At 37.8% G+C, this 25,825-nt stretch overlaps 1 protein-coding gene across 1 annotated transcript in view; it reads left to right on the top strand.

Moving 5' to 3' along the window:
* Positions 1–20,124, top strand: part of LOC134672996 (sialin) — a 66,229-nt gene extending 46,105 nt beyond the window's left edge. Inside the window, exons 9-12 of the mRNA XM_063530955.1 lie at positions 17,496–17,643; positions 18,710–18,850; positions 19,329–19,414; positions 19,929–20,124. Coding sequence (XP_063387025.1) covers positions 17,496–17,643; positions 18,710–18,850; positions 19,329–19,414; positions 19,929–20,099 — 546 coding nt within the window. The 3' untranslated portion in view covers positions 20,100–20,124. The remainder of the gene's footprint in view (positions 1–17,495; positions 17,644–18,709; positions 18,851–19,328; positions 19,415–19,928) is intronic.
* Positions 20,125–25,825: the final 5,701 nt, after the last annotated feature.

Consider the following 25,825-nt stretch of genomic DNA (forward strand, 5'->3'; position numbering starts at 1 on the left):
GTCTGACTCTACTTTATAGAGCTAAAGAAGCTACCTGAACTTTAAATATAGTTATGCCTATCTGACTCTCGTTCTACGTATTCTAGTAAGTAGTTACCTACTATTCGTTGAAAAAAATTGGCGATTGACAAGTGTTCAAATACTTAGATAAAAACATATTTCTGACTTTATATTTACTTTAAAAATTACCATATCGAGTTAACATTCCCATCCCTAGCTGTCTTTTATACAAGACAACGGCGACGAGGAACATGAAAAATGTTGAAAATTGGAGCAATTTTTTTAAATGCCTTATTATAAAAGAAGGGATTTATATAGCGGCTTAAAGCAAATAAATGAAAAAACAAAGACCTTAAATATGAACACGAGTGTAAATGAAATTGCAATTGTTATTATTTTCACATTAACTCAGTGGTTGAATTTGTGTCTTGTATACAAGACGACGGCGCCAGCGTATCGTTCTATCGTTGTCTTCTATACCGGACAACGGCGGTCAAAGGGTTAAATAAAGCATAAATCCGATCCTACAGTATGTTCATAATAAGTACCTACCTAGTTGAATTTTCCAAACCAGTTCGTGAAAAATCTTGTTGTATTGTATATTGTATGCCTTTAATGCCTTTTACGATTAAGCGGGTTAACTCCTTTTACATTTTATTCAAGCTAAGATATGAATATTTTATTTTATGAGCTATTTATAATCACAATACTGGATAACTATGCTATTAAAGCGCAACATTGTAAGTGTAACGGAACAGGAAACGAATGAAACTAAGAAACAACTAATAAAAGTCCCATTACACGGTTATCAATTATGACACCTATATCTATATATATATATATATATGCTCATAAAACCGGAAAACACAATATTATGCACGATTATATATTTTACAAGTATCCGCAATATCAATTAAAACTAATCTATATCTGATTTAACCTACGTACATCAATTTTAATCATGCGTCTTAGACTTTTAAGTCTAAATTCGAATACTGCAAAAATATAGCAAATTCTATTTATTTCCACTACTTTTAAACTCAAGCTTATAAGCTTATTATTAAAGTCGTTTTTGCGATGTCTGAGGTAATTCAGGTGTGGCGTCACTAGCCCGCCCGCGAGGCAATAGTGTGACCATGTAAATAGCGTGCGAAAGGACAGGACTTGTTCAAACATGTCGGTTGCGATTCGCTTGGCGACAATGATTTTTACGGTGCGCCTGCAACTCGTATCGTAATAACATGTTTTATTACACACTGATTTATTAAGTAATATGTATTTGAATACGTTCTGCAGATAGGTCACGTTTACGTTATTGAAATGAGTCATTACAAAGCTATCAACTATGCGGGTCAATAATTATAAACTAACCAACGAAATGCAATTATATTTGCATCTGGTAACTAGGTCTACGCAATTAAATTATATACGTGCATCATTCTGCACGTGCATATACATTCATTGACTTAAGTAGTCATTTCGTTATAATGACTTTGCGGTCATTATGTCGCATTGCTATATTAGTGGAAGGTTTTGATTTAGGCTAATGAAATAGTGCTTTCTTATGTACGAATGCAAGTATTTTGGCTAAATGTGTGTCCAGTCCAGATATAGCGAATGCGTCGCTCTCATGTCAGCTCAGATAGTGTGCTTGATTAGCGCAACGTACGCATAAGCGCGCAATCTACAGCGAACTAGCATGTGTACTCGCGGTGCATTCCTAGATTTGAACACACCTTAAAGTCCTTGGTTGCATATGGAGAAAACTACAATCTGTGTTTGCATCAATTGCTACGTTATATCGGGTTTCAGTACCGCGCAGTAATTTTCCAATGTTTAATTTAATTAAGTTCAAATAACGTTCTATAAAACAGGCATTAAAATATTATTTTTTCATATACAAAGGGACCGAGATCAAATATAAAATTTATTTAACAATTTAAACCTAACTCAACTTGTGATAAAGCTGAAAATGCAGTGTCACTTAGCCGCTGAGCTTCCTGTCTTCTCACAACACGTTCCATATACAACAAATATAGCAACCGTTACCAGCTTGTTTACTTTGCCTCCACTCCACGTGTCCCGCCGTACTTGTATGAAAGGGCTTATGTGTCCTATGACAAAACACACTTAAGGTATTAGGACTAGAACAGTTAGCGCGTTTACTTTTGATTTGAGTAGTTGAATGAGGGAATGTACAGTTATATTTAGCTGATGATTGATTTATGAGCTATTGTGAGAAAATGTTTTGTGTAGATTTAGAGGTAATCCCCAGTTATTGAAACGTAATTCAATTATAAGTGCCAGTAATAACACTGCGGTGATTTCCCTATAATTGAAAAGTAATTGTGGATATATTTCTAAAGAAAAAGCCATGACACGTGGATTTATAGAAAATAAATCATCAGTGATTGTCATTTAGTCATTTATTTATTGCAACCATAGTGTAGTACAGATCTTGTCTTGTTCTCTTACGTCAATATCCAGTATCTATTCCATAATTTGACGAACATTTTGCTTCAAACAAGGGACCTACATATGTGTATGTGTGCATGATATCCCACTCACAAAATGAGTTCATTAAATATCCAGTTAGGCTAATTTCTGCCAAATTTGCAGAAATTTAAAACAAGTTACCTATTCAGTTCCATCTACAGAAATACTTCAATACCTGCCTTAAGTTTATATATTTCTAAACTTAAATACTGAATAATCAGCAAGTTTTGATTCAAACGAAACATTTTAATTTTATACCTATTGGTCATACACTAACGATTCATTATCGCTTGAAGACCCTCTTGCATGCAGCAAAGATTGTAAACAAGCGTAACGCAAGCCACCCACCCTATTGCATCAGCCAAAAGCGGTCCACCTCAGCTTTTATAGGCAGCAGGTTTCCACACCTCGCTAACCAGTGAAATCGATCTAAATTTACTGCCAGTTTTTTTGACAGCCGATTAAGGCCAAAATCATGAAATTTTGCTCCGATTATTTGTCATATTGACCTCAAAATTGAATATCATGTTGCAAATTTAACGGCCAAGGTATCGTCATTAGTCTTAATGATTTTAGATCTTAATCTACCAGAAACGATGTCTCGTTAAGTTAATGTGTTAAATAATTAAATGTATTTCTGCGCCATGATTTGTGAGGAAAATTCTAAGAATTGATTAATATATCTTTAAGGGACAAAATATTCGGAAAAGGAGCTAAGTAAGGTACCGATGTTTGTGTAATAAAAATGAGGTTGAAGTATAAACCGTTGCAGTGTTTGGTAAAATCCTGTCTGAAATAATCACATAATACTATAAAACAGGTATAAATGGTTTTAAACATAATTATGCAGGTGTAAATATTGCAATAACTGTATCAGGTCAAGACCGTATATTAATTTATCAAATAGATTAGAAAACGTTTAGTACAGCATACCATAAGTTCCTATTAGGAGTTACAAGACGTAGGAACTACGCCTAGTAACGCTGGTTATGAAAGCCCTGTAGGGTATATTGACATAAGCTACCGGTTGTAGTGAAAAAATACGATTGAGCTCGCTATGATTACGAGGATTATGATGCAATGAATACCTAGTTTTTCCAGGTTTCAAATTTAGGGATTTAAAGAGTTAACTTGATAACTAGTAAACTCGAGTGTTCTCAAAAATTAAAGCTAGTTACACTTGTTAGAAAATCTTTAAAATGAGCGCCTCACAACTAATCTCACAATTTAAACTTAGAAGTCATTTTTTGGCGAAAAACACGGCTATGTAAGTACTTTGAATGTTTTGTCTAAAGAAAACTGCGAAGACGGACAGACAAATTCTGTGACAGACGGACAGACAAAGACACCGTGCACGAAGGGATCCAATTCTACCAACAACATAACAGTAGAATTGATTTGAATGGGTAAAGTCTAGCGACTTGACGACCGTAATTGACAGTCGACAGTGCTTCTGGCAAATATTATAATAATCTGTTGCCTGGGTCAAATCAGGGTAAAATTCCAATTCTCGGCGCCCGATGACTTTCTGATGTAGTGATCTAAATAATTCTCTTTGATTCTGATGCTCGTATTAGATGGGTCACCTCATCGAAGTGAAACCATTTGCAAATATTTAAGACAAAACCTATACCTTAAACCCGCATTACATACTAGAAAAGTGCATTTATATTTGTATAGTCATCATAGTCAATCAATATGGACAAACAATATTGTCTAAATGACTATTAATCTGAGAGTAAACTTGCCGTCAGTCTAAATAGTCGTCTGTGGCAATTTCAAAACTACTAGTGACCATTTTAGGCTACCTAAGATAAATAAATACTTTACTGCCAACGCAGTACCTAAAATGTCATATTTGATATTATTTAAGTATCACATTAGTCTATACAAATACACTTTTTTCCAAGAAACTAATTTTTTTTGTCAACAAACGTCAAGTCAAATATTTGACACACCATAAATATCTCGCTTGATTTGGGACGGTCTCATTATGACCCCAACATGGTCACATTAGCGGCTATATTAAAGCGCCAGAGTTTACTGCCAATCATATGTCAATTAACATGTGCCTTATTTGTAACTGATTTTACACATTTATTTATTTTACACGTAAGTTCCTCGATTTATTATAGAAAAATATATTAACATTCCTAAGCCGGCGGCATTTGAAATGGAGACACCTATAAGTATATGTACATTTTTCAATGGTTCCAGGAATGATCTCACCGAAACTAAACGAAACTACTTAAATAAGTTGTAACAATGATATCGTTTATTTGACATGCATCAGAAAATGGCAATGCATAACTCACACATTTTTTTTTTTTTTTTATTATGCATGGGTTTACTCATGGCCACAGACTAGCCGAGGCGTAGACGTGGCCTACGATGGAGCGAGCTCGCCCAGAAGGTGCCTGTTCACTCTTGATTTGAAGGTTGCCGAAAAACTATTTTTTGACCAACAAACGTGAAGTCAAATATTTGACACACCATAAATATCTTGCCTAATTTGGGACGGTCTCATTATGACCCCAACATGGTCACATTAGCGGCCATATTAAAGAGTTTACTGCCAATCATATGTCAATTAGCCTGTGCCTTATTTGACACTGACTATGTACAGATATTTATTTTACACATAAGATTCTCCATTTATTATAACCAGAAAAATATATTGATATTCCTAAAACGGCGGCACTTGAAATGGAGACTAAACTTGTAGACTTTTCAGTAATCCAAAAATGATCTCATCGAAACATTAAATATGTATGTAAGTACAGCTTGGCAAAAAAGAGTAGTAATTAAAAAGTGGTAACACTTTAGTGTCGTCCCTTTCTAACCAATTCACATAAGAAAACGGGACGACACTACAGTATTGCCACTTTTTAATTTCTACTCTTTTTTGCCAAGCTGTAGTAACAATTATAACGTTTATTTGGAAAAAAGGCTTAGGCCAAAAGATTTGTTAGCTAGCTTCGTAAAGTGTATTCGGATATTCCGAATGTCTGGTGGCCATATTTTATATCAGATTTTTTTTAAATATTTACCTAGATATTTATTGAATGACCAAAACATAACCTTAAATATAATCCAGTATTATATGTAAGATATCTGCAACGCAGGCATTGTCAAGTGCAAATCAGAAATATAGTGTATAGTCATAAATAATAAAGTGAGGGAATTGTATACCTACATACGTGAGTCATAGCGAAAGTTTCTGGATTCTGATATATAAGACTACTTATTTTTTCTAAGTGGCCGGTCCAAGAATTTTCAGTATGCTCTAAGTATTAATGAGCGGCTCTACTTGCGAATGTCAAGTTACTTTGCAATAGGTTCCACATTTATTGAGAAATATTATCACTTGTTAATCTTTTTACGGTACCAATGTTCGTTTGATGCTTATGTTATCTCTATGGAACTCATGATATCATTTTATTGCCCCATAAAATAAGACCTAGACGTCTGGTCTAGACACTTAAACCTAAATGACCTTTCTCAACCTCTCAGGCATTAGTGACTAACGCCTGCAATAATTTGCATTTTTAGCGGCATTCCATAAAAATATCAACTTTTTTGGCGAAGTGATGCGTATGGCAGCTACATTAATAACCTGCATTTTTTTTTATTATTATTTACTGTAGTATTTTAAGCTAATGTATCGTACTTTATCATGACAAATTTCGGCTTTTTAGCTTTATCAGAAGTGAAAAAAAAAACGTCTCATATATCCGACACTTTTCTGGAACGCCCCTTGACGTGTCTGGATATGTGAGGAATTTATTTAAGATGCCAAACGTTTAAGCATAATCGGTATATTACAATTTGAGCTCAATGCTTTTGTCTTCCAGTCCATATTTGTTTGACACGTTCTTTTCATTATCAAGTGAGATATAATATGACGGTAGTTGTACGGATGAATGCATTGCTAAATTGGATTCCGCATTTTTCTAAAAGAATGCCAATAAAAATTACGCAACATTATAAGAAAATATTGCGTTTCAAGAACGCAATAAACATAGGAATGCAGTAATCTGGCAGTGAAGTATTGCAAACCGCATAACTGACCTGCCTAATATGGAAAACGTTAATTTTGCTTCCATTTTAGAATGTTTAGTCTCTTCTCTTGATTTTTTTATTTTTTATTTTTTTATTATGAATGGGCTTACTCATGGCCACAGACTAGCCGAGGCGTAGACGTGGCCTACGATGGAGCGAGCTCGCCAAAATGGTTTGCACGAAGCTATTATGAGATAATTACAGTTACACAGTTCTTTGCGCAATAATGAGTCCTCTAATATCGTCCTTAGTTTTGAATAATAACCCTTAAAGTTATGAGGCTTTCTTAATTCCCCCAATCCCCAATTTATTTTTCTACGAAACCTGTAATAACTACCTACTAAAATAACATAGCTACCTACTTATTTCCTTATTAATATTTTAACAAAAGGAAAATCCCGTTTTTAGTGTTCCATACAAAACTTTGTTTACGGAACACTTATGGGATCACTTCGGTCTTGTTTTATCCTAGTTATGTACTAAAATGTCAGACTGGCCAAGTCTACCCAGAAGATTTTAGTAATAAAATAAGGCATATGTTACTGTCCAATATGAATTCCTGTTGCATGGTCACCTTACCAATGGGAAGGTACCGATAACCGTTCACTTACAAACGGGTTTTATTGAACATAAGTTACGTTAACTATGTCCCAGTCCGGTTAGTATACATTTATATTGCTACGATTTTGATAAGGACTTGACAAAGGCCAGTTTAGGTTTAGGCTACTTATTTAGGTATCTACGTATATAAGCCAAGGTGTAGCTTTGTATAAAAACTAAGGCTAACTTTTCACTGAGCCTGAAAAGTGCGGGAATCGAAAAAAAATCATTGGTTGTACCTAAGGGCTCATTTATTATTTATCGTATGGCATATGTACATAGGGCTCATTTAGACGATACGAGAACTCGCATCCGAGTTTTATTACATTGCGGCTTTTGATGAGTCGGTTGAATTGGACGTAACCAACAGTCCGCAATCAGCGCGGTCTAAATCAGCCTTAATCCAGCTGAGCGAGAAGAGATGTGGATTACAACAAATGTACGGTTGAATACTGCACGTCTCCTCTTTGCCTCAGTGGAAAGGCAACCTTAGCGTGATCAGCAAGCCTATTATGGATTGCTTTATCCACATTTATCTACGTGATAAAACAACTGTCACTTTTTTACTCTGCGAGATAGAAAGAGACGGATACCGTTTTATCACGCTGTCACGTAGACAAATACGACCATCATATCCGTACTGCAAGCCTATTATGGATCGCTTTATCCACATTTATCCACGTAATAAAACAACTGGTACTTTTTAACTCTGCGGGATAGAAAGAGACGGACACCGTTTTATCACGCTGTCACGTAGACAAATACGACCATCATATCCGTACTGCTTCTATTTGACACTATAGTCACGTGTTTTATACTCACGTGTTTTTTCACAATGCAAATTGGCCGTTTTCGAATTCCTTTAACCTAAATTCAAATTAGCACTCGTAAATGTTGAAGGTTACAATATAGGCGGTAAAGTCGAGGCTGTGTCCCGTCGCCCGCATTCTAATCTATTACGGCCTTTCCTCCCATAGAATATATTATCTATGGCAATTTTAATAAATAAACAAAAAAAAAAACCTATGTATACACATAAAGTAGTTGCGTTATATTTATATAGATACAAAGACAATGCACATCCTTGAAAGCGAAATATGAAACAGATTAAATAGTTATTCTTCCAATCTTCTTAAGGACGTCACATCCATCCACAATGGACCAGCGTGGGGACTATAGCCCAAAACCTCTCGTGCTTGAGAGGAGGCCTGTGCCCGGCAGTGGGACTTAAATAGGCTATTTTAATTTTATTATTGTCTAAGAAATCATTTTTGGAAATTCACCCTCTAAAAGGGTTAGAACGAGGTTGATTAAGTTTTTTAAGATTTATACGCGTAGGCGCGAAGGTTCTGGTGCTAATTTTCAAAGGATTTTGAGTTTATTTAGACATGACATAGTGTTATTTGTTCTTTACATAAAAAATAGCGTTTTAGCGTATATCTTTAATGATATATACTTAGTCATCTTTTCTAGAATAAAGGAAGGATAACGATCGCTGGAAAATTGTAAGGAAGTAATTTTCTCAGTAGGTACCTAATCAATAAAATACTACGTTCTAGATCACGACATATAAAGCTACATTATTATTATACTCAGGTTATTTCCATATAATAAATATTTCTAAGTAACTTCACACGTCCTAACAACATATGTGCACAATCACAATAGCGATTAATTTTTATCTCTTAGTGCGCAATCTAAAACATATAAATTATGGTCATTATCTTCATGGTGTATGGCTGAACTTTGTTATGGTGTTACATGGGGTTAGGGTTGTCATATGGAAGAATTAAATGTCCTGATAAAAATCCTGACATCACCCTAAAAATCCGGACATTTCTTGTAACAGAGATTTGGCGTAGCTTGAACGACGCCCGGCGGCGCGCTGCTCGGTGTACTGTATCGTTGAAAGAAATATTATTGTTTTCGTTGATTACTCACTAATAGTTTGTTAATTTTGTAATAAATATATCACGTAAACATTTTTTTTATAAGGTCATTCCTAAAAATCCGGACACTTGCCAAGTCCGGCCGCAATCCGAACAAAGGGTCAAAAATCCTGACATGTCCGGACAAATCCGGAGTATGGCAACCCTACATGGGGTAGAATAAGTGGATGGTCAAGTGTTTATCACGATTGTTACAAATGTTACAATCCTATTGACGTCATAAAATTATTCGTATTATCATCTTCCTCGCGTTGTCCCGGATTTAGCCATGGGAGCCTGATGGGGTCCGCTTGGCAACTAATCCCGAGAATTGGCGTAGCGTAGGCACTAGTTTTTACGAAAGCGACTGCCATCTCGTCAGATGACTGCTTTCGTAAAACCTAGGTCCAACCCAGAAGGTAAACGAGAACTTATTGAGAATAGTCCGGTTTCCTCACGATGTTTTCCTTCACTGAAAAGCGACTAGTAAATATATCAAATGATATTTCGTACATAAGTCCCGAAAAATAATACTTATTTAGATATTATATTTTTGTTAAAAATACTTGAATCTTCTGGGGTGCTTTGGGTTTGAAATTCAGTCGCTTTCGTAATACTACTTACGTCAATTAATCGCACAAAACTGCAAAAACCCTTCTACCTTCTACCCTAACGTCTTGAAAATAGAGGCGTGTTCAGATATGTATAATACTATTATTTATTCTGTGGCCTTGGCCGCTCTGATATATCTGATGGTGCTGATGACGACTGTAAGAGCCGCCATACACGGGCTGCTCGAGCAGTAACCCAGTGATCAACATACACGGACTGCTTTTGCAGCTTGACCGCATGATGAAATTTCACCGCGCAGCCAACCGCCCGAAGCAGTTGCAACTGCTTGAGCGGTTCGTGTATTGCGAATGACTATTTTGTATTGAAACTGTAGATCACCCAACGGCGACCGCTTGAAGCTGTTGGCACTGACTGCTCAAAGCAGTCCGTGTATGGCGGCCCTAAGTGTGATATGACCGTTAATAATTTTCGCCATCTACAAACACTCAGAAAGTCGTCAATCTAGCAAGAATGCGAGATTGATTGCAAGTGTCAGTTAAATTGTGAACATAGCGCGGACCAAGGTCTCCCATGGAATACTAATGATTCGGACAATCGCAGGAGGTGAACGGACAAAGGTACAGGCGAGGAGTCAAGTGTATATTAGATATACGAGTCTATGTAGGTACTATAAAGACTTATACGAATATAATTATTAGCCATCTTATACTAGAATAGAATCGTCATCGTATGCCTTTCAGTGTATTACAGATTATACAAACAGTGTCAGGCAGAGGGACAACGTTTTTCATGGCTGTATAAGCTTACCACGACCGCAAAACAGACAGGTGTAGTGTGCCCGTGGCAAACAAATGTCGCGCTGATGACGCTTACCTCGCTTACTTGCGAGTGTCTTCAATCAAGCGTCATCAGGCGTAGCTCACTCCGCCATTTCGTCGCTTTGCTACAGGTAGCTAAAAGTGCATCCGTTCCACCCCAATTTTGGGGAAAGCCATAAGCCGCGCGTGTGGCGCTGTCGCCACCTAGCGGCCATATCTGTGCTGATCGTAACAGACGCGTTTTGTTAGAGAGTGAGTCTTCTGTACCTAGTACTATTATTTATTCTGTGGCGTCGTCGTGGATTTTACGACCGTCGAACACCAGTTTGCGCCACTTATCTCTGTCCTCGACAAGCTCCTCCCGTTTATAAACCGCGGGATGTTGAAGGAGTGCATGTCTCGAATAGAATAGAATACATAACACCCTCTAATCAATAAGTTCCAAGAACCGGCTCATTAAAGCTATTAGTACAATGATCCCCGTCGTTAGCGCAAATTGCACGTTATTTACCGGGTCCTTAATTACAAGCTCAGGAATAATTATACCGCTATTCAAAAGTAGGTACCTATAGTTAAGCGCTGCAGACGTGACTAGTATAATTTCAGCCCTAGACTCGTGGGGGATCCAGGGGGCAGGGCCCTGGGCTGAGACAATAGTAGACATTTTTCTAAAAGAATAAAAAATTACAAAAACAATAAAGAAAAACAAAACCAAAAATAACTTCATTTCATTACTTTTTTTTTAAAGGGAACCGTCTTCAAAAAACCAAACACACTGAAAAGCACAAACAGTTAGTTTATAGTTCGTTTTTTTAGCATTAGAATTAAGGTAAACAATCTTGATGTGTCTTTTAATTGAAAAACACATTTTAAAAATAAGTTACGGCAAATATATAACAATTATGAATCTAATACGATCATTTATATTCTTCTGCTTTCATAAGTAATATTTTTGATTTTCAAAAAGCGTTTTTCAATTAAAAGACATGTTAAGATCGCTTACCTTCTTGCAAGTTCTTTCTAATGCTAAAAAAAAACGAACTATAGTTAGTTAGCTTAGTAAGTTGGTTTGTAAGGTCAGATTTAACTGGTCCGTCTATATCAGTCGTAACTTTGTTTATTAAGACCATTTTCTTGGCGCCAGCAAACTGGATTTCAGTTTTACGGTCTAGGGTCTAGGCTGAGATTATCGTTAAGAACGTTGGTGCAAGCTGCTTATTGGTAATTAGTCTTCCGTAAGAAAAAAATATACGAGACAGACGAGGCAGAAGTGTTTTTGATATTATTATCAGACTACTAAGACTGCGATCATATAGTAACTATTAAATTTAGCTTGATCTACGGTTTAGTTTTTCGTGGTAGGCTCTCTGATTATAGTTCAGAGTTGGACCAAACTAAGTCCGCATGGCATTTGAAAATGACAAATTGTAAAAATGTCAACATTTATGTCAAATTTTTATGAAAATGTGACGTTGATAATGACGCTTCCTCACTTTGTTCTATCAAAGTGCAAAGTTATCTTATACGGACTACAACTTTACGTGCACGGCTGTACCCTGTCATTAGTCAGCTCAATTTGCGCAGGCGGCAGACTGCCGGCGCCGGCGCCACGGATTGGCGCGGATCCATCGATCAGCAAGCGAAAGTAACCCGTTACCTGATGATTTTATGATCTTTTTAGATTTTATTTTCTCCTCTTTTTACCCTCCACGCTAAAAAAGGGGTAAATTAAATATACCTAAGTTTAAAATGCATATGAATTGTAGACATTCGTTTCCTGTATAATTTTAACATAGCGTGATTTATAAATCACTACCTTTATAATGTTTTGAATACATAAACTGAATCAAGTGGTAAATTCTATATATCTAATTATCGAATCCGATTAAACTTTCACGAGAATTGGTTGAGAAATGCGAGTTGTAGAGGAAGACATCCGAACATACTTACGAAAGCATTTTTGCCTATTCTGAAACGGAGATCTTGACTTCGCTCGGTCTTGTACGGAAGTCTATCGAGTTTAAATCAAATGAAAAACTGAATGTCAGCAAACCACAACCAGTAGGTACTTACTTAGGTAACTGTTGCTAGAAATAATTCAAAACTACCTTAAAATTCTTATAAAATTTTCCATAAAATCTTAACTACATTGTAATGTGTTCTATTTTTAACCGACTTCCAAATCTCAAAGAAGGAGGTTATCAATTCGGTTGTATGTTTTTTTTTTTGTTTTTTTTTTTTTATGTTTGTTACTCCATATCTCCGTCATTACTAGATCGATTTTGAAAATTATTTTTTGATTGAATGTATATGCATACAGATTGGTCCCGTTTTTGTCAAAACCCAGTTCTGATGATGGGATCCATGAGGAATCGAGGGAACTCCTCAAATCTTAAAGGCATACATATAGTGATTTTTGGGTTTTTATCAACAAATCAAGCATATACACCCAAAAAAGTGACATTTGATGAAGTGGAACTGCTGACGATGATCAGAACGGAACTCTTTAACGACGCATAGTTCACGGTGTAGTGTGCCCGTGGCGAACAAATGTCGCGCTGATGACGCTTACCTCGCTTACTTGCGAGTGTCTTCAATCAAGCGTCATCAGGCGTAGCTCACTCCGCCATTTCGTCGCTTTGCTACAGGTAGCTAAAAGTGCATCCGTTCCACCCCAATTTTGGGGAAAGCCATAAGCCGCGCGTGTGGCGCTGTCGCCACCTAGCGGCCATATCTGTGCTGATCGTAACAGACGCGTTTTGTTAGAGAGTGAGTCTTCTGTACCTAGTACTATTATTTATTCTGTGGCGTCGTCGTGGATTTTACGACCGTCGAACACCAGTTTGCGCCACTTATCTCTGTCCTCGACAAGCTCCTCCCGTTTATAAACCGCGGGATGTTGAAGGAGTGCATGTCTCGAATAGAATAGAATACATAACACCCTCTAATCAATAAGTTCCAAGAACCGGCTCATTAAAGCTATTAGTACAATGATCCCCGTCGTTAGCGCAAATTGCACGTTATTTACCGTTATCTGTTACCTACCGTAACCCGTTACCTGATGATTTTATGATCTTTTTAGATTTTATTTTCTCCTCTTTTTACCCTCCACGCTAAAAAAGGGGTAAATTAAATATACCTAAGTTTAAAATGCATATGAATTGTAGACATTCGTTTCCTCTAAATCTATATTTTCATGAATCACTACCTGTATAATTTTAACATAGCGTGATTTATAAATCACTACCTTTATAATGTTTTGAATACATAAACTGAATCAAGTGGTAAATTCTATATATCTAATTATCGAATCCGATTAAACTTTCACGAGAATTGGTTGAGAAATGCGAGTTGTAGAGGAAGACATCCGAACATACTTACGAAAGCATTTTTGCCTATTCTGAAACGGAGATCTTGACTTCGCTCGGTCTTGTACGGAAGTCTATCGAGTTTAAATCAAATGAAAAACTGAATGTCAGCAAACCACAACCAGTAGGTACTTACTTAGGTAACTGTTGCTAGAAATAATTCAAAACTACCTTAAAATTCTTATAAAATTTTCCATAAAATCTTAACTACATTGTAATGTGTTCTATTTTTAACCGACTTCCAAATCTCAAAGAAGGAGGTTATCAATTCGGTTGTATTTTTTTTTTTTTTTTTTTTTTTATGTTTGTTACTCCATATCTCCGTCATTACTAGATCGATTTTGAAAATTATTTTTTTGATTGAATGTATATGCATACAGATTGGTCCCGTTTTTGTCAAAACCCAGTTCTGATGATGGGATCCATGAGGAATCGAGGGAACTCCTCAAATCTTAAAGGCATACATATAGTGATTTTTGGGTTTTTATCAACAAATCAAGCATATACACCCAAAAAAGTGACATTTGATGAAGTGGAACTGCTGACGATGATCAGAACGGAACTCTTTAACGACGCATAGTTCACGGTTGGCGATTTGTCCTCTTCGTTATGTTTGTTAAGCAAGTTAAGTTTTTAAGCCACATTTTTGTCAAGCTCGAGTTCTGATGATGGGATCCATGAGGAATCAAGGGAACTCCTCAAATCTTAAAGGCATGCGTATAGAGATTTTTGTATTTACATCAGAAAATCAAGCATTTTCACTAAAAACTGTTGCATTTGATGAAGTGGAACTGCTGATGATGATCAGAACAGAACTCTTCAATGACGCATAGTTCACGGTTGGCGATTTGTCCTCGTCGTTATGTTTGTTAAGCAAGTTAAGTTTTTAAGCCACATTTTTGTCAAGCTCGAGTTCTGATGATGGGATCCATGAGGAATCAAGGGAACTCCTCAAATCTTAAAGGCATGCGTATAGAGATTTTTGTATTTACATTAGAAAATCAAGCATTTTTATTAAAAACTGTTGCATTTGATGAAGTGGAACTGCTGATGATGATCAGAACAGAACTCTTAAACGACGCATAGTTCACGTTTGGCGATTTTTCCTTTTCGTTATGTTCGTTAAGCAAGTTAAGTTTTTAAGCCACATTTTTGTCAAGCTCGAGTTCTGATGATGGGATCCATAAGGAATCGAGGGAACTCCTCAAATATTAAAGGCATACGTATAGATTTTTTTGTATTTTCATCATAAAATCAAGCATTTACATTAAAAACTGTCGTATTTGATGAAGTGGAACTGCTGATGATGACCAGAACAGAACTCTTCAATGACGCATGGTACACGTTTGGTGATTACGAATTTCGATTTTGACTTGGACTGGGACCCGGACTCGGACTCATACCCGGATCCGGTTCGGACCCGGATCCGGTTTGGACCCGGACCTGGACTCGGACCCGGATTCGGACTCGGAACCGGACTCGGACCCGGACTCGGACCCGGTCTCGGACCCGGACACGGACCCGGACTCGGACTCGGACCCGGACTCGGACCCGGACTCGGACTCGGACCTTGATCCAGAAAACCACTATGATACCTTAACTAAATAAACAACTATGATTACCTACCATAAAATTAATGTAGGTATAAAGTACGATGATGCCAATCTTACTAGCCCCTCCCGCTTAAACCCCCGTACACCGCACGGCATGCGCCATTAAGTGGGTTAGGTTAGGTTTGAACTGCGATCCTCACAGAACCGAACAAGGATTAGGTTAGGTTAGAACTGCGAGCCTTACAGAAACGACATGCTACTTGAAAAGTGGGTTTGATTAGGTTCGAACTGCGATCCGCACAGAACCGAACTGCTATCTGAGGAGTGGGTTAGGTTAGGCTAGAACTACGACCCTCATGGCTCCCCTTCACGATGGGCCAACGCCGGCCACTCCAAGGGACGCATTTATGCGTTAGAGGGAGCAAGTGATATTGCTATCTCATTCTACCGCATGGCTGCGTCCCTTGGAGTGGCCGGCGTTGGCCCACCCTGTAGAGGAGCCATTATACAGAAGCAAAATGCTAGTAGAAAAGTGGGTGGTTTTACCTCCTTTTCTACATAGTGTACCATCTACAGTAATCTTTCATCAGCCCCCATGGAAGTCGGTTTTTTTTTCTTAAAAATTATAGCTAAATAATATTATAAGGAAAATGCGGTTGACATATCACAGCCACTTGCCTCATAATCCCGGTTTATTAACACTCATAATTTTATTATCGGTTATCTGAACCGCGGTTTTCCTCTAACACTGCCTACTGGTGATCATGGAGGTGTGTCCTCTTGGTGGGCCTATAGTTAGAGTCGCCAGGGCCCGGAATTTCGATAGCCGCACTTGGGGTGAACGCGTTTTCAAATAAAATATATCCACAGAGAACAAAATTTAAAATTAAAACAATTAATAATGAATAAATAAATAAAATAAAATCAATAAATATTATAGGACAATCTTACACAGATTGACTAAGTCCCACAATAATGCTTTTGCTTTAATTAATGCTTTGTATGCTATGTAATAGAGGCTCTAGAGCTGTAGATCTGGGGAACCCACATGCCACGGATATTTGGAAAAAAATCCAAAAGATTTAATCGACTTAAAGATCTATAGGTATAGGTAATTATCCAACCTACTCATAAAAAATGTGACTTGTAGACGAGAACATTCGGCGGACAGCGTTCTAATTGAATATTACTTATGTTATGTGTGCCATGTGACCATGCCATATGGGCCAGCCTCCGCGAGTAAAAATAGTTGGGATATTTCTCGAAATTAGCCAAGGTTCTTTTTTATTTGAATGGCGATTTCTTGGTAGGCTTCGATGAGTTATAGGGACGTTGGCATAATGTTGATTAAAATTCCAAAATTCTTATGCGTATTCTGGTGTGCGGGAGGTACTCATAAAAACATCTGTAGGTACTATTCTTTGTCCGCAAAAATGCTACATGTGCCTCATTCAATTCACGATTATCTAATTTACATTCATGTTGGTAGTTCATAAAAAATATCAATGCGACATGTGTGTCACTAGCCTTTAAAATGACTATGATTCAATATTTACTATACCTACTCTTTGCCTCCTATTCAAAGTATGTATGTACTATTAGTCTTATGTCCTGTGGTTTCCATTGTAATGGGCGGTATGGGTAAATAAATATGGGTGGTAACCCAAGCGAAAAAATAAGTTTGCAATAACAGGGTCAGATGCCGACCTTAATCAGATCTCAAGGCTCGAGAGGCGCCTTTAAACTGCCTCTGCCTTTAACAGGGTGAATGTACCTTGCGACCACTGACCAGAAAAAAGAAATCGCGATATATTTAGCGCGCTCGCATGACTAAATAATCGCCTAACCGTCTGGACCAGTCAATGTGACGTATTTAGCAAAAAGTCGTCGGATATTTATAAGGGCGACTTTGATATTGCGAAGAAATGTGGAAGCGCCTTATTCAGAACCGATGCGAGTATGGTTACCTCTTAAAACGGTGGCACCAATTTATATTTTTAAACCAAACTGAAGTGTAACTATACGGATGAAATTATCCTTTAAGGGAAAACGATGGTTTCCACACGCAAGTTTCTTACGAAAACATATTTGTTACAGAACGGCCTATTATCCTCCCTACCCTACCTGGGCAAGTACCTGTGCGCGCTCGCCTCCTCCGTGCTGGCTGACAGCCTTCGACGAAGCGGCAGGCTGTCCACCACGTCAGCCAGGAAGCTGTTCACCGGCTTCGCTGTCGGACTACCCGGTAAGATCCTACCTGGACAAGTTCCTGTGCGCGCTAGCTTCATCCGTGCTGGCTGATAGCCTTCGTCGAAGCGGCAGGCTGTCCACCACGTCAGCCAGGAAGCTGTTCACCGGCTTCGCTGTCGGACTACCCGGTAAGATCCTACCTGGACAAGTTCCTGTGCGCGCTAGCTTCATCCGTGCTGGCTGATAGCCTTTGTCGAAGCGGCAGGCTGTCCACCACGTCAGCCAGGAAGCTGTTCACCGGCTTCGCTGTCGGACTACCCGGTAAGATCCTACCTGGGCAAGTATCTGAGTGCGCTAGCTTCCTCCGTGCTAGCTGACAGCCTTCGTCGAAGCGGCAGGCTGTCCACCACGTCAGCCAGGAAGCTGTTCACCGGCTTCGCTGTCGGACTACCCGGTAAGATCCTACCTCGGCAAGTACCTGAGTGCGCTAGCTTCCTCCGTGCTGGCTGACAGCCTTCGTGGAAGCGGCAGGCTGTCCACCACGTCAGCCAGGAAGCTGTTCACCGGCTTCGCTGTCGGATTACCCGGTAAGATGGAACTGACATCTGTCAAACCCTCAGCCGTGCCCGCCAGCATCGGCAGCGCAAGTCCACACCCAACCGGTAATTTATTTGCGCGTCCAATAACAGAAATACAGGCAGGGCATATGCTGCGCGCGTTCAACATGAACCGGGCCTCAGCGTGGTTCTTTATAACATTGACGAAAATTATTTTTCCGGATCTTATTTCGCAACCAATTTTTTGCATAATTTTATTTGCTAAATGTAATAAAATTTAATTAATGTTAGGTTACAAACAGCAACACTCCTAACTGTACGGTGGATGTACAGTCACCTGCAATAATTTATTACACAACGAAGGCAGCAAAAATATCTGACACAATCTTATTTGTAAAGCCATAAGAGCGTGTCACATATTTTTGCGACCTTCGAAGTGTAACATATTATTGCAGGTGACTGTACAGTTAGGACTAGTTATTACAAAAAGGCATAAGGTCCACCGATGTACAGTTAATGGAGTGGGCGATGATACATTCTCAGTGACTATGTATACTTTTCCAGGAGTCCTGATGGTCGCGCAAGCGTTCTTCGGCCACGATCGGGTATGGTCGGTTGCCATCTTTACCATCGCTCTGACCATCAACGGGGCAGTCACCGCCGGCTACCTCGGCAATGGACTTGACATCGCTCCAAACTTCAGCGGTGAGTACATTATACTGGTCACACATACTGGTATCTACCGGGAGTCCTAATAATGGTCGTGCAAGCGTTCCTCGGCCACGACCGAGTATGATCTGTCGCCATCTTCACCATCACCCTCACCATCAATGCTAGTTACCTTGGCAATGGACTCGATATCGCACCCAACATTTGTATCGCAACAAATTTTTGTTGTTTTTTGTTGTAATAACCATGTAATTTTGACGTCATGACGGAAAATTTATCTACAAGTCGTTACCTACCTACTTGCTCTAAACCAAAACATAGGTTTTTGAAAAAAGTTTGACCCCCGGGCGCAACTTTTCTCTAAGAACAATGAACATACCATTTATACACAGTATATAATGTGTAGTTAAACATTCAGTCAGTACAACAGGCGTCCACGGGTCTGTGACCGGAATATCAACAGTTTACAATCACGGTGCATATAAACATAAGTAATAGTTTGTTATTACCACAGGAACCATTTTCGGGATGGCCAACACGTTGTCTTCGCTCGGCGGGTGGCTGTCTACCTTCATGGTCGGGGAACTTACCAAACAACATGTAAGTAAATGTAATAAAAATAATAACTTATGAGATGTTGCATATGCAAATAAACTCTGAATCGGTTTTTTAGATTGTACCTTTCGTTACGTGTTGTCTCTATCACACTGTTTAAATATTATTAGCAGATTATTTTTCACTGATATAAAGTTGCTGGTATCGTCTTGGGTCGTCCCATTCGTTTTTCGTCAAGTTCTTAAATTAGTCCTATTCTGCTTTTGTCACTCATTCTACATTGAAAGCCACCGACGATTGTGACGAATGTAGAATGGGTGACGAAAGCAGAATAGGACTAATTTAAGAACTTGACGAAAAACGAATGGGACGATCCAAGACGATACCAAGTTGCTAGGTAATTGATGATTTATGTCCTTAGTAAAATTTTCCAAGAAATACCCACGACACGAGTCTCGGAAAGAACTCAAATAATTACGATATATTTGATACTTTTTCGTTTATATGTTATATTTGATTTAATCACGTGTCTTATACCAACCAAAATTTTGTTTTACAGAACACGTACGCGCAGTGGCAGATAGTATTCTTCATCCTGGCGGGCGTGTACGTGGTGGGCGCGCTCAGCTTCATCATCTTCGGCTCCGGCGAGCTGCAGCCCTGGAACGCGCGCCAGCCCACCAGGGAACAGGAACCGCTTAACGACACGGACAAAACTGAGAAGGCGTAAGAATAAGGTGTTTTATATCCCAGATACTAAAATGACCAGGGCCGTATTTTTAAGTTTAGCGCCCCGGGAAGAAAAACAAAATGCAATCCGCCGGGCGGCATGTGCCACCCCCGGGGGTAGGCGCTCCGGGCCATGCCCCAAAATACGCACAAATACGCCCCTTAAATGAGTATTTGATAGGTCGATTGGCCGTTTTACTAGCTGTTTTACTGCAATTTTTTTAATGATACCCGTGGGACAAATCGGGGCAGTACGTTTTAATAAGTATCTGGAATATAAATAGGATTAGGCTGTTGAACGAGAAAGTGGTTCTAGTGATACTCTTTAATCGATCGATTCACTGCTTATAAAGACTTAAGGGCGAGAATAAGCCCAAGAAGTGGGGTTACTATGAACACGTAAGCGAAATGACAGATAGTATTCGTTAGTGGGAGCGCTCAGTTTCATCATCTTCAACATCTATTGTCAAGTAGCAGTACTGATAATTCCGCTACTCGATGCTGGATGTCGACTACGAAAATAATAGTCGTTTTGGTACCAAAACTGGTGTATGGAGTGAGCACTCTATCCTCGTGCCGCCCACCATACAAAATTATAGCCAAGGAAATTAGAATCTTGTTGTATTTTCAATTGGGTTCATTTTCATTTGTTCGAAATTTTTACGAGACATATGAAATGCTACCTACTTTCTTTTTAATTAAGGTTGACATTCCATCGAAACTGAGTGTACATCCTAATGTACATTGGGCGGCACGAGGCTATGTAATTTTTTCTCTATGACCTTACTAACGAAAATTTTGCTTATGAACTTGTACAATGCCTTACCATATGTGTAACCCCAATACATGCAATTATTGGGGGGATTGGCGGTTGGCCTTACTTTAATGCAACTAACATTTTGTATACAATTTATATTCAAACTGTACGTATCTTGAATGTAGTAAAACATGGATCACTTTTTCGCTAGGACATGTAATGATATTAAAGGGATTATTTTTTAACTTCATGATCACACAGGTTAGATTGATATTAACATTTTAAATATGAAGATTTGTCTGTCTAACTACGTATCTTTTTTTTAAAGTCAGATTTTATTCCACTATAAATAACTGATGATATAATAATTTAGTAGTTTCATATGTTATTGTAATAATCTCTTTAATTCTAAAGTCAAAAGTAAAGTTTTGTTTTATCCCATAAAACATCTGCGTTAAAACAATACTTCACTTTAAACTTACAATTTTTCGATTATATTTTGTCAAATCAAAATATTCGATCGATTAAAATCGAGCGTAAGAAAATATTCTTACCATTATACGCAAAAATGGTAACGACATTTTCTGAGCTAAATGAGAAAAACGGAAAAACTCAAAAAAAGGCTGTTAAGTATAAGAATGTGATGTATTTATTTACTTTCCGGCTAGCGCAGTGAACTACGCGTGTTTAGTCAGTGGTGTAGCGTGAACCAATCTATAGTTCGTTTTTTTAGCATTAGAAAGAACTTCGCAGAAGTAAGCTTGTGGTACCAAATCCGGCACTTTTAGCGGTAATAATGTGAAGTAAATTATATGTATTGACCATGCTACATTAGATAATTCAATAATTATTAACAATTAACACTTTGACTACCGAGAACCCCCCTGGCATTCGTAATGTTTGCTCAGATGCCGGACAACCCGCCCAGCGGGTTGTTTTGTACGCAGATATAGACGATCGGTTTCTGGGGTAGTACGCCGTTTTGCGAAAGTGTTGTGTGTGTTGCCCGGTTGCGAAAGTGTTAAAGAGCCTGATAAAAAATGCACGCTTGCTTCTGTGGAGTTCTTCCTAATGCTAAAAAAACGAACTATAGCCGTGGGCGAAAACTACATCTGTAAGGCCCTTTTCACTGTGTTTTCCCAAGATGATGAAAAGGTTGGCTTTGCGAGGCCCCCCTCAGTGCGAAGCCGTGGGTGAAGGCCCCATTCGCCCACGCCTAATTACGCCACTTTGTTTAGTCCTTTACGCGACCAAGCGACTGTCAATATTACTGACAATATTTCTTCAATACTGAAAAGTACTCATGAATATTTATGACTATATTTTTAAGACGTTCGAATCGTAAAAAGGGCTCTTAAATAAGATCTGGACACCATACAAAAAATAACTATACTGCTTAATCTATATAGTAAAATATTGGATTCGGAATTCATCTATTAATTAAACTTCTATTAAGTAAACTAATTATCAAATTATGTACTAAAAATCAAAACATCGTTATTGCAAAGATACAAAATACCACAAATTACCTAAAGTAACTATGTACATGTTTTTTTTTAATTTTTATACTTATATTATTTATTATTGTTTATTTTCCAGTCAAGTTTGCTTGGTCGCTTAGAGGACATTCGGACATATGAAACCCGACTCATTGTAAAAATGATTATTTAAATAGTTATAAGGCACGAACAAGTAGTATATTTGCCCTAATACGCATTACCCTATTCGATATATCATGGCCGAAAAAAAGGAGTACTAGAAAAAAAGAGGACATATGCGATAGAATTTTAAGGCTATGGTTAAATTTCAAAAAAATACAAGAAATAATTAATTAGATGCGAAAATGATGCAAAATCTTGTATATAGGTATCTACTGATTTGAGTGACTTAGTTTGAGTATATTTAAATTGAAATTAAAACAGTATATTTAAATTGAAATTAAAACATTAACATGTCGTATCATTATCTACAGATTTGCACTACTATTTGCGCCTTATTCTTTTGTTTATGAAAGAAAACTTCTTGAAACGTGAAACCTTTTTTTTCTCATGATATATCGTATATTAGTAGGGTTTGCAAATTAGTTCTGTAATAGCAGTTTTCCACTATTTTTTAACTGATTTAATTTTGACACGTCAAAATGAACTGATAGGTTAAAGGAAAGCTGCAGGGACCAAAACAGGGCGAAGTATGTGCTTGAACATACGAATGATAAGTATTTTTTTGTATATATTAACTATTATTTATTTAGCTGCATCCTGTAAGTCCATAGCTAATGTAGTGTAACTGAGCTTGCTAGCGTTTCTGTGTAACAATAATCCTAACCTTTTGGACTCCAAGAATGACTAGTCATCTTGAGTACACACCCACGGCGCCAAAAACACTTATTATACACCAACTCGCTGGCCCAATATTACAGGGTTCTATGTTACATTTTTGAGATAGTTGAAATTCGACTTACTGTCATTATGACAATGTTCAAATTTCAGTTCGAATAAAGTGAAACATAGAACCCCTGTTATATTGGGCTAGCGAAGTGTTATGGCGTACACTGTCAATGTAACCTTCATGCTTTCAGTTAAGGTCTATAATGGCACGCTTGCGTCCATTATTTTGGCGTATGAGTGACGTTTTTGTACATGAAGTATGGCGGTCAAAAGGTTAAAAATACATGCAATTTTCGATGGGTAATAAGTGTAATAACGCCTCTACAAACATCACCGATAATTGCACGCGATTTGCAATACAATGCGGCATTTGATCGCTCGATTGAATTCGTTGCTTCTACCTAGCTAGCAATTATCTAAAATCGCATGCCATTTATCGCAACGTCTGTAGAAGCCTTAAGTAGCAAGGCAAGTCAGTTACACTGACCATAGACAAGTCTCGTTACTTTTACCGTAAGACGTAGATATAAGATAAAAGCCATGTTTGAACTAGCTTTATTACAAGGGACGATGCATTGCGTTTGCATTTCGACAGCTGTGATAAAGAGACAGTCTATGGCATATTTTTTTTCTCTAGTATATTCTGTGCGGTCTCAAGGCCAGTCCAGACGGGACAATTTTTCGCCAATCTGATTAAATTGTCAGATCCTACTTGAATCGATTTTAAGATTATTACCGATCAAAAGGAGGCGACGATGCAAGAATTCTAATTTTCGGCGCTAGCGAGTGACATTCAATCACCATAAATCAAAAATTTGATCATCCCATCTGGACGGGCCTTCAAATTTGAACGTACATTTTTATATCGGTTTTGTAACGGCTACAAGCAGTTCCTAAATTACGATCAGTATTTGGATATGGTTTAGTCGAATTTTATTTTTCGAATATCGTCTCCATAGACAAGATTCATTCTCCTTCCAACTGTTGCAGGGTAAATAAATCCATAGAGTACATTAAAAACAAGATAGTTAATAATAGTAAGTATTTTATATTTTGTCTATGGAGATAAGTTGTTTTTAATTTTAAGGCCGTTCCCGTACCCAAATGAAATCTACAATCGAGGCTCCCCTCACGCCACCCGTCCCGCCCCTAGATACAATGACGATACAACAGCGCCACGCAAGAAGTAGCGACTTGAAATGAACTAACAGGACACTGATTTGTAAAACGTATTACTTAATACTGAAAAAGCATGCTGCATCTCATAGATGGCGTTAAAAGTTAAAATGGAAAAATAAATGAAACATAGTGTAAATTAAATATTCATTTTAATGAAGTCAACTCTTATTTCAATAATATTTAATTATAAGGGTAAATACAGTTTATATTTAAACAAATTAATGACTGCAAGTTTTCTATAATATCATTATTTATTAGGTATACTGTGCAGGTATATCATCGATATTTATTAAAAAAAACCGGGCAGGTGCGAGTCGGACTCGCGCACGAAGGGTTCCGTACCATAATGCAAAAAAACAAAACAAAAAAAAAAGCAAAAAAACGGTCACCCATCCAAGTACTGACCACTCCCGACATTGCTTAACTTTGGTCAAAAATCACGTTTGTTGTATGGGAGCCCCATTTAAATCTTTATTTTATTCTGTTTTTAGTATTTGTTGTTATAGCGGCAACAGAAATACATCATCTGTGAAAATTTCAACTGTCTAGCTATCACGGTTCGTGAGATACAGCCTGGTGACAGACGGACGGACGGACGGACAGCGAAGTCTTAGTAATAGGGTCCCGTTTTACCCTTTGGGTACGGAACCCTAAAAAGTTAGGGCATACCGATACAAGTGCGAAAAATAGGTAATTCGCACATGTATCGTACAACGTTTTACAGTACATAATATGGCCCTTTAAATTTTCGACATAGTTACGTAATGTGCTAATTATCGCACTAATGCGGTAAAGCAGCACCATATTGTAATAGTAAGGTGTATTCGGGTAATACCGAATGTCGGATAATTCCGAAATTCAGATGAAAATCACCCTTAATTCCATCATAATAAAAGTCTCTTTTCGGAACTATCCGACAGTTTTCGACATTCGGAATTACCCGAGTAAACCTTACCTACATTACGTTTACAAGTGCGGCAAATAGGAAATTCGAAACGAGTGGCGTTTTGAATCGACACGAGTTGCGAATTACCTATTCGCATATGTATCGTACAACGTTTTACAGTACCTACATACATATGGCCCCTTGAATTTTCGACATAGTCACGTAATTGCTAATTATCGCACTAGTGCTGTAAAATAGCACCATATGACTGTAAATCAAATTTATTCATTTTACAGAGTTCCATAGGTTCGTCGAATCACTCAAGAGGAACTTTTTTCTCAGGAACGTGTAGAGGTCTCAAATTGAAATTATATCAAATAGGTACTCGGATCTACTCTATTGTCAAATATATTAGCTTTTTTTCTCGTATATCGCAAAAATCCGAATTAATATCAAAATACCGGTATTAATATTGAAATCCCGGGATTGACATGCAATATCGGAAATCAATCCCGGGA

Source organism: Cydia fagiglandana, chromosome 17 (assembly GCF_963556715.1).
Source record: "Cydia fagiglandana chromosome 17, ilCydFagi1.1, whole genome shotgun sequence".
Taxonomy (NCBI): Eukaryota; Metazoa; Arthropoda; class Insecta; order Lepidoptera; family Tortricidae; genus Cydia; species Cydia fagiglandana.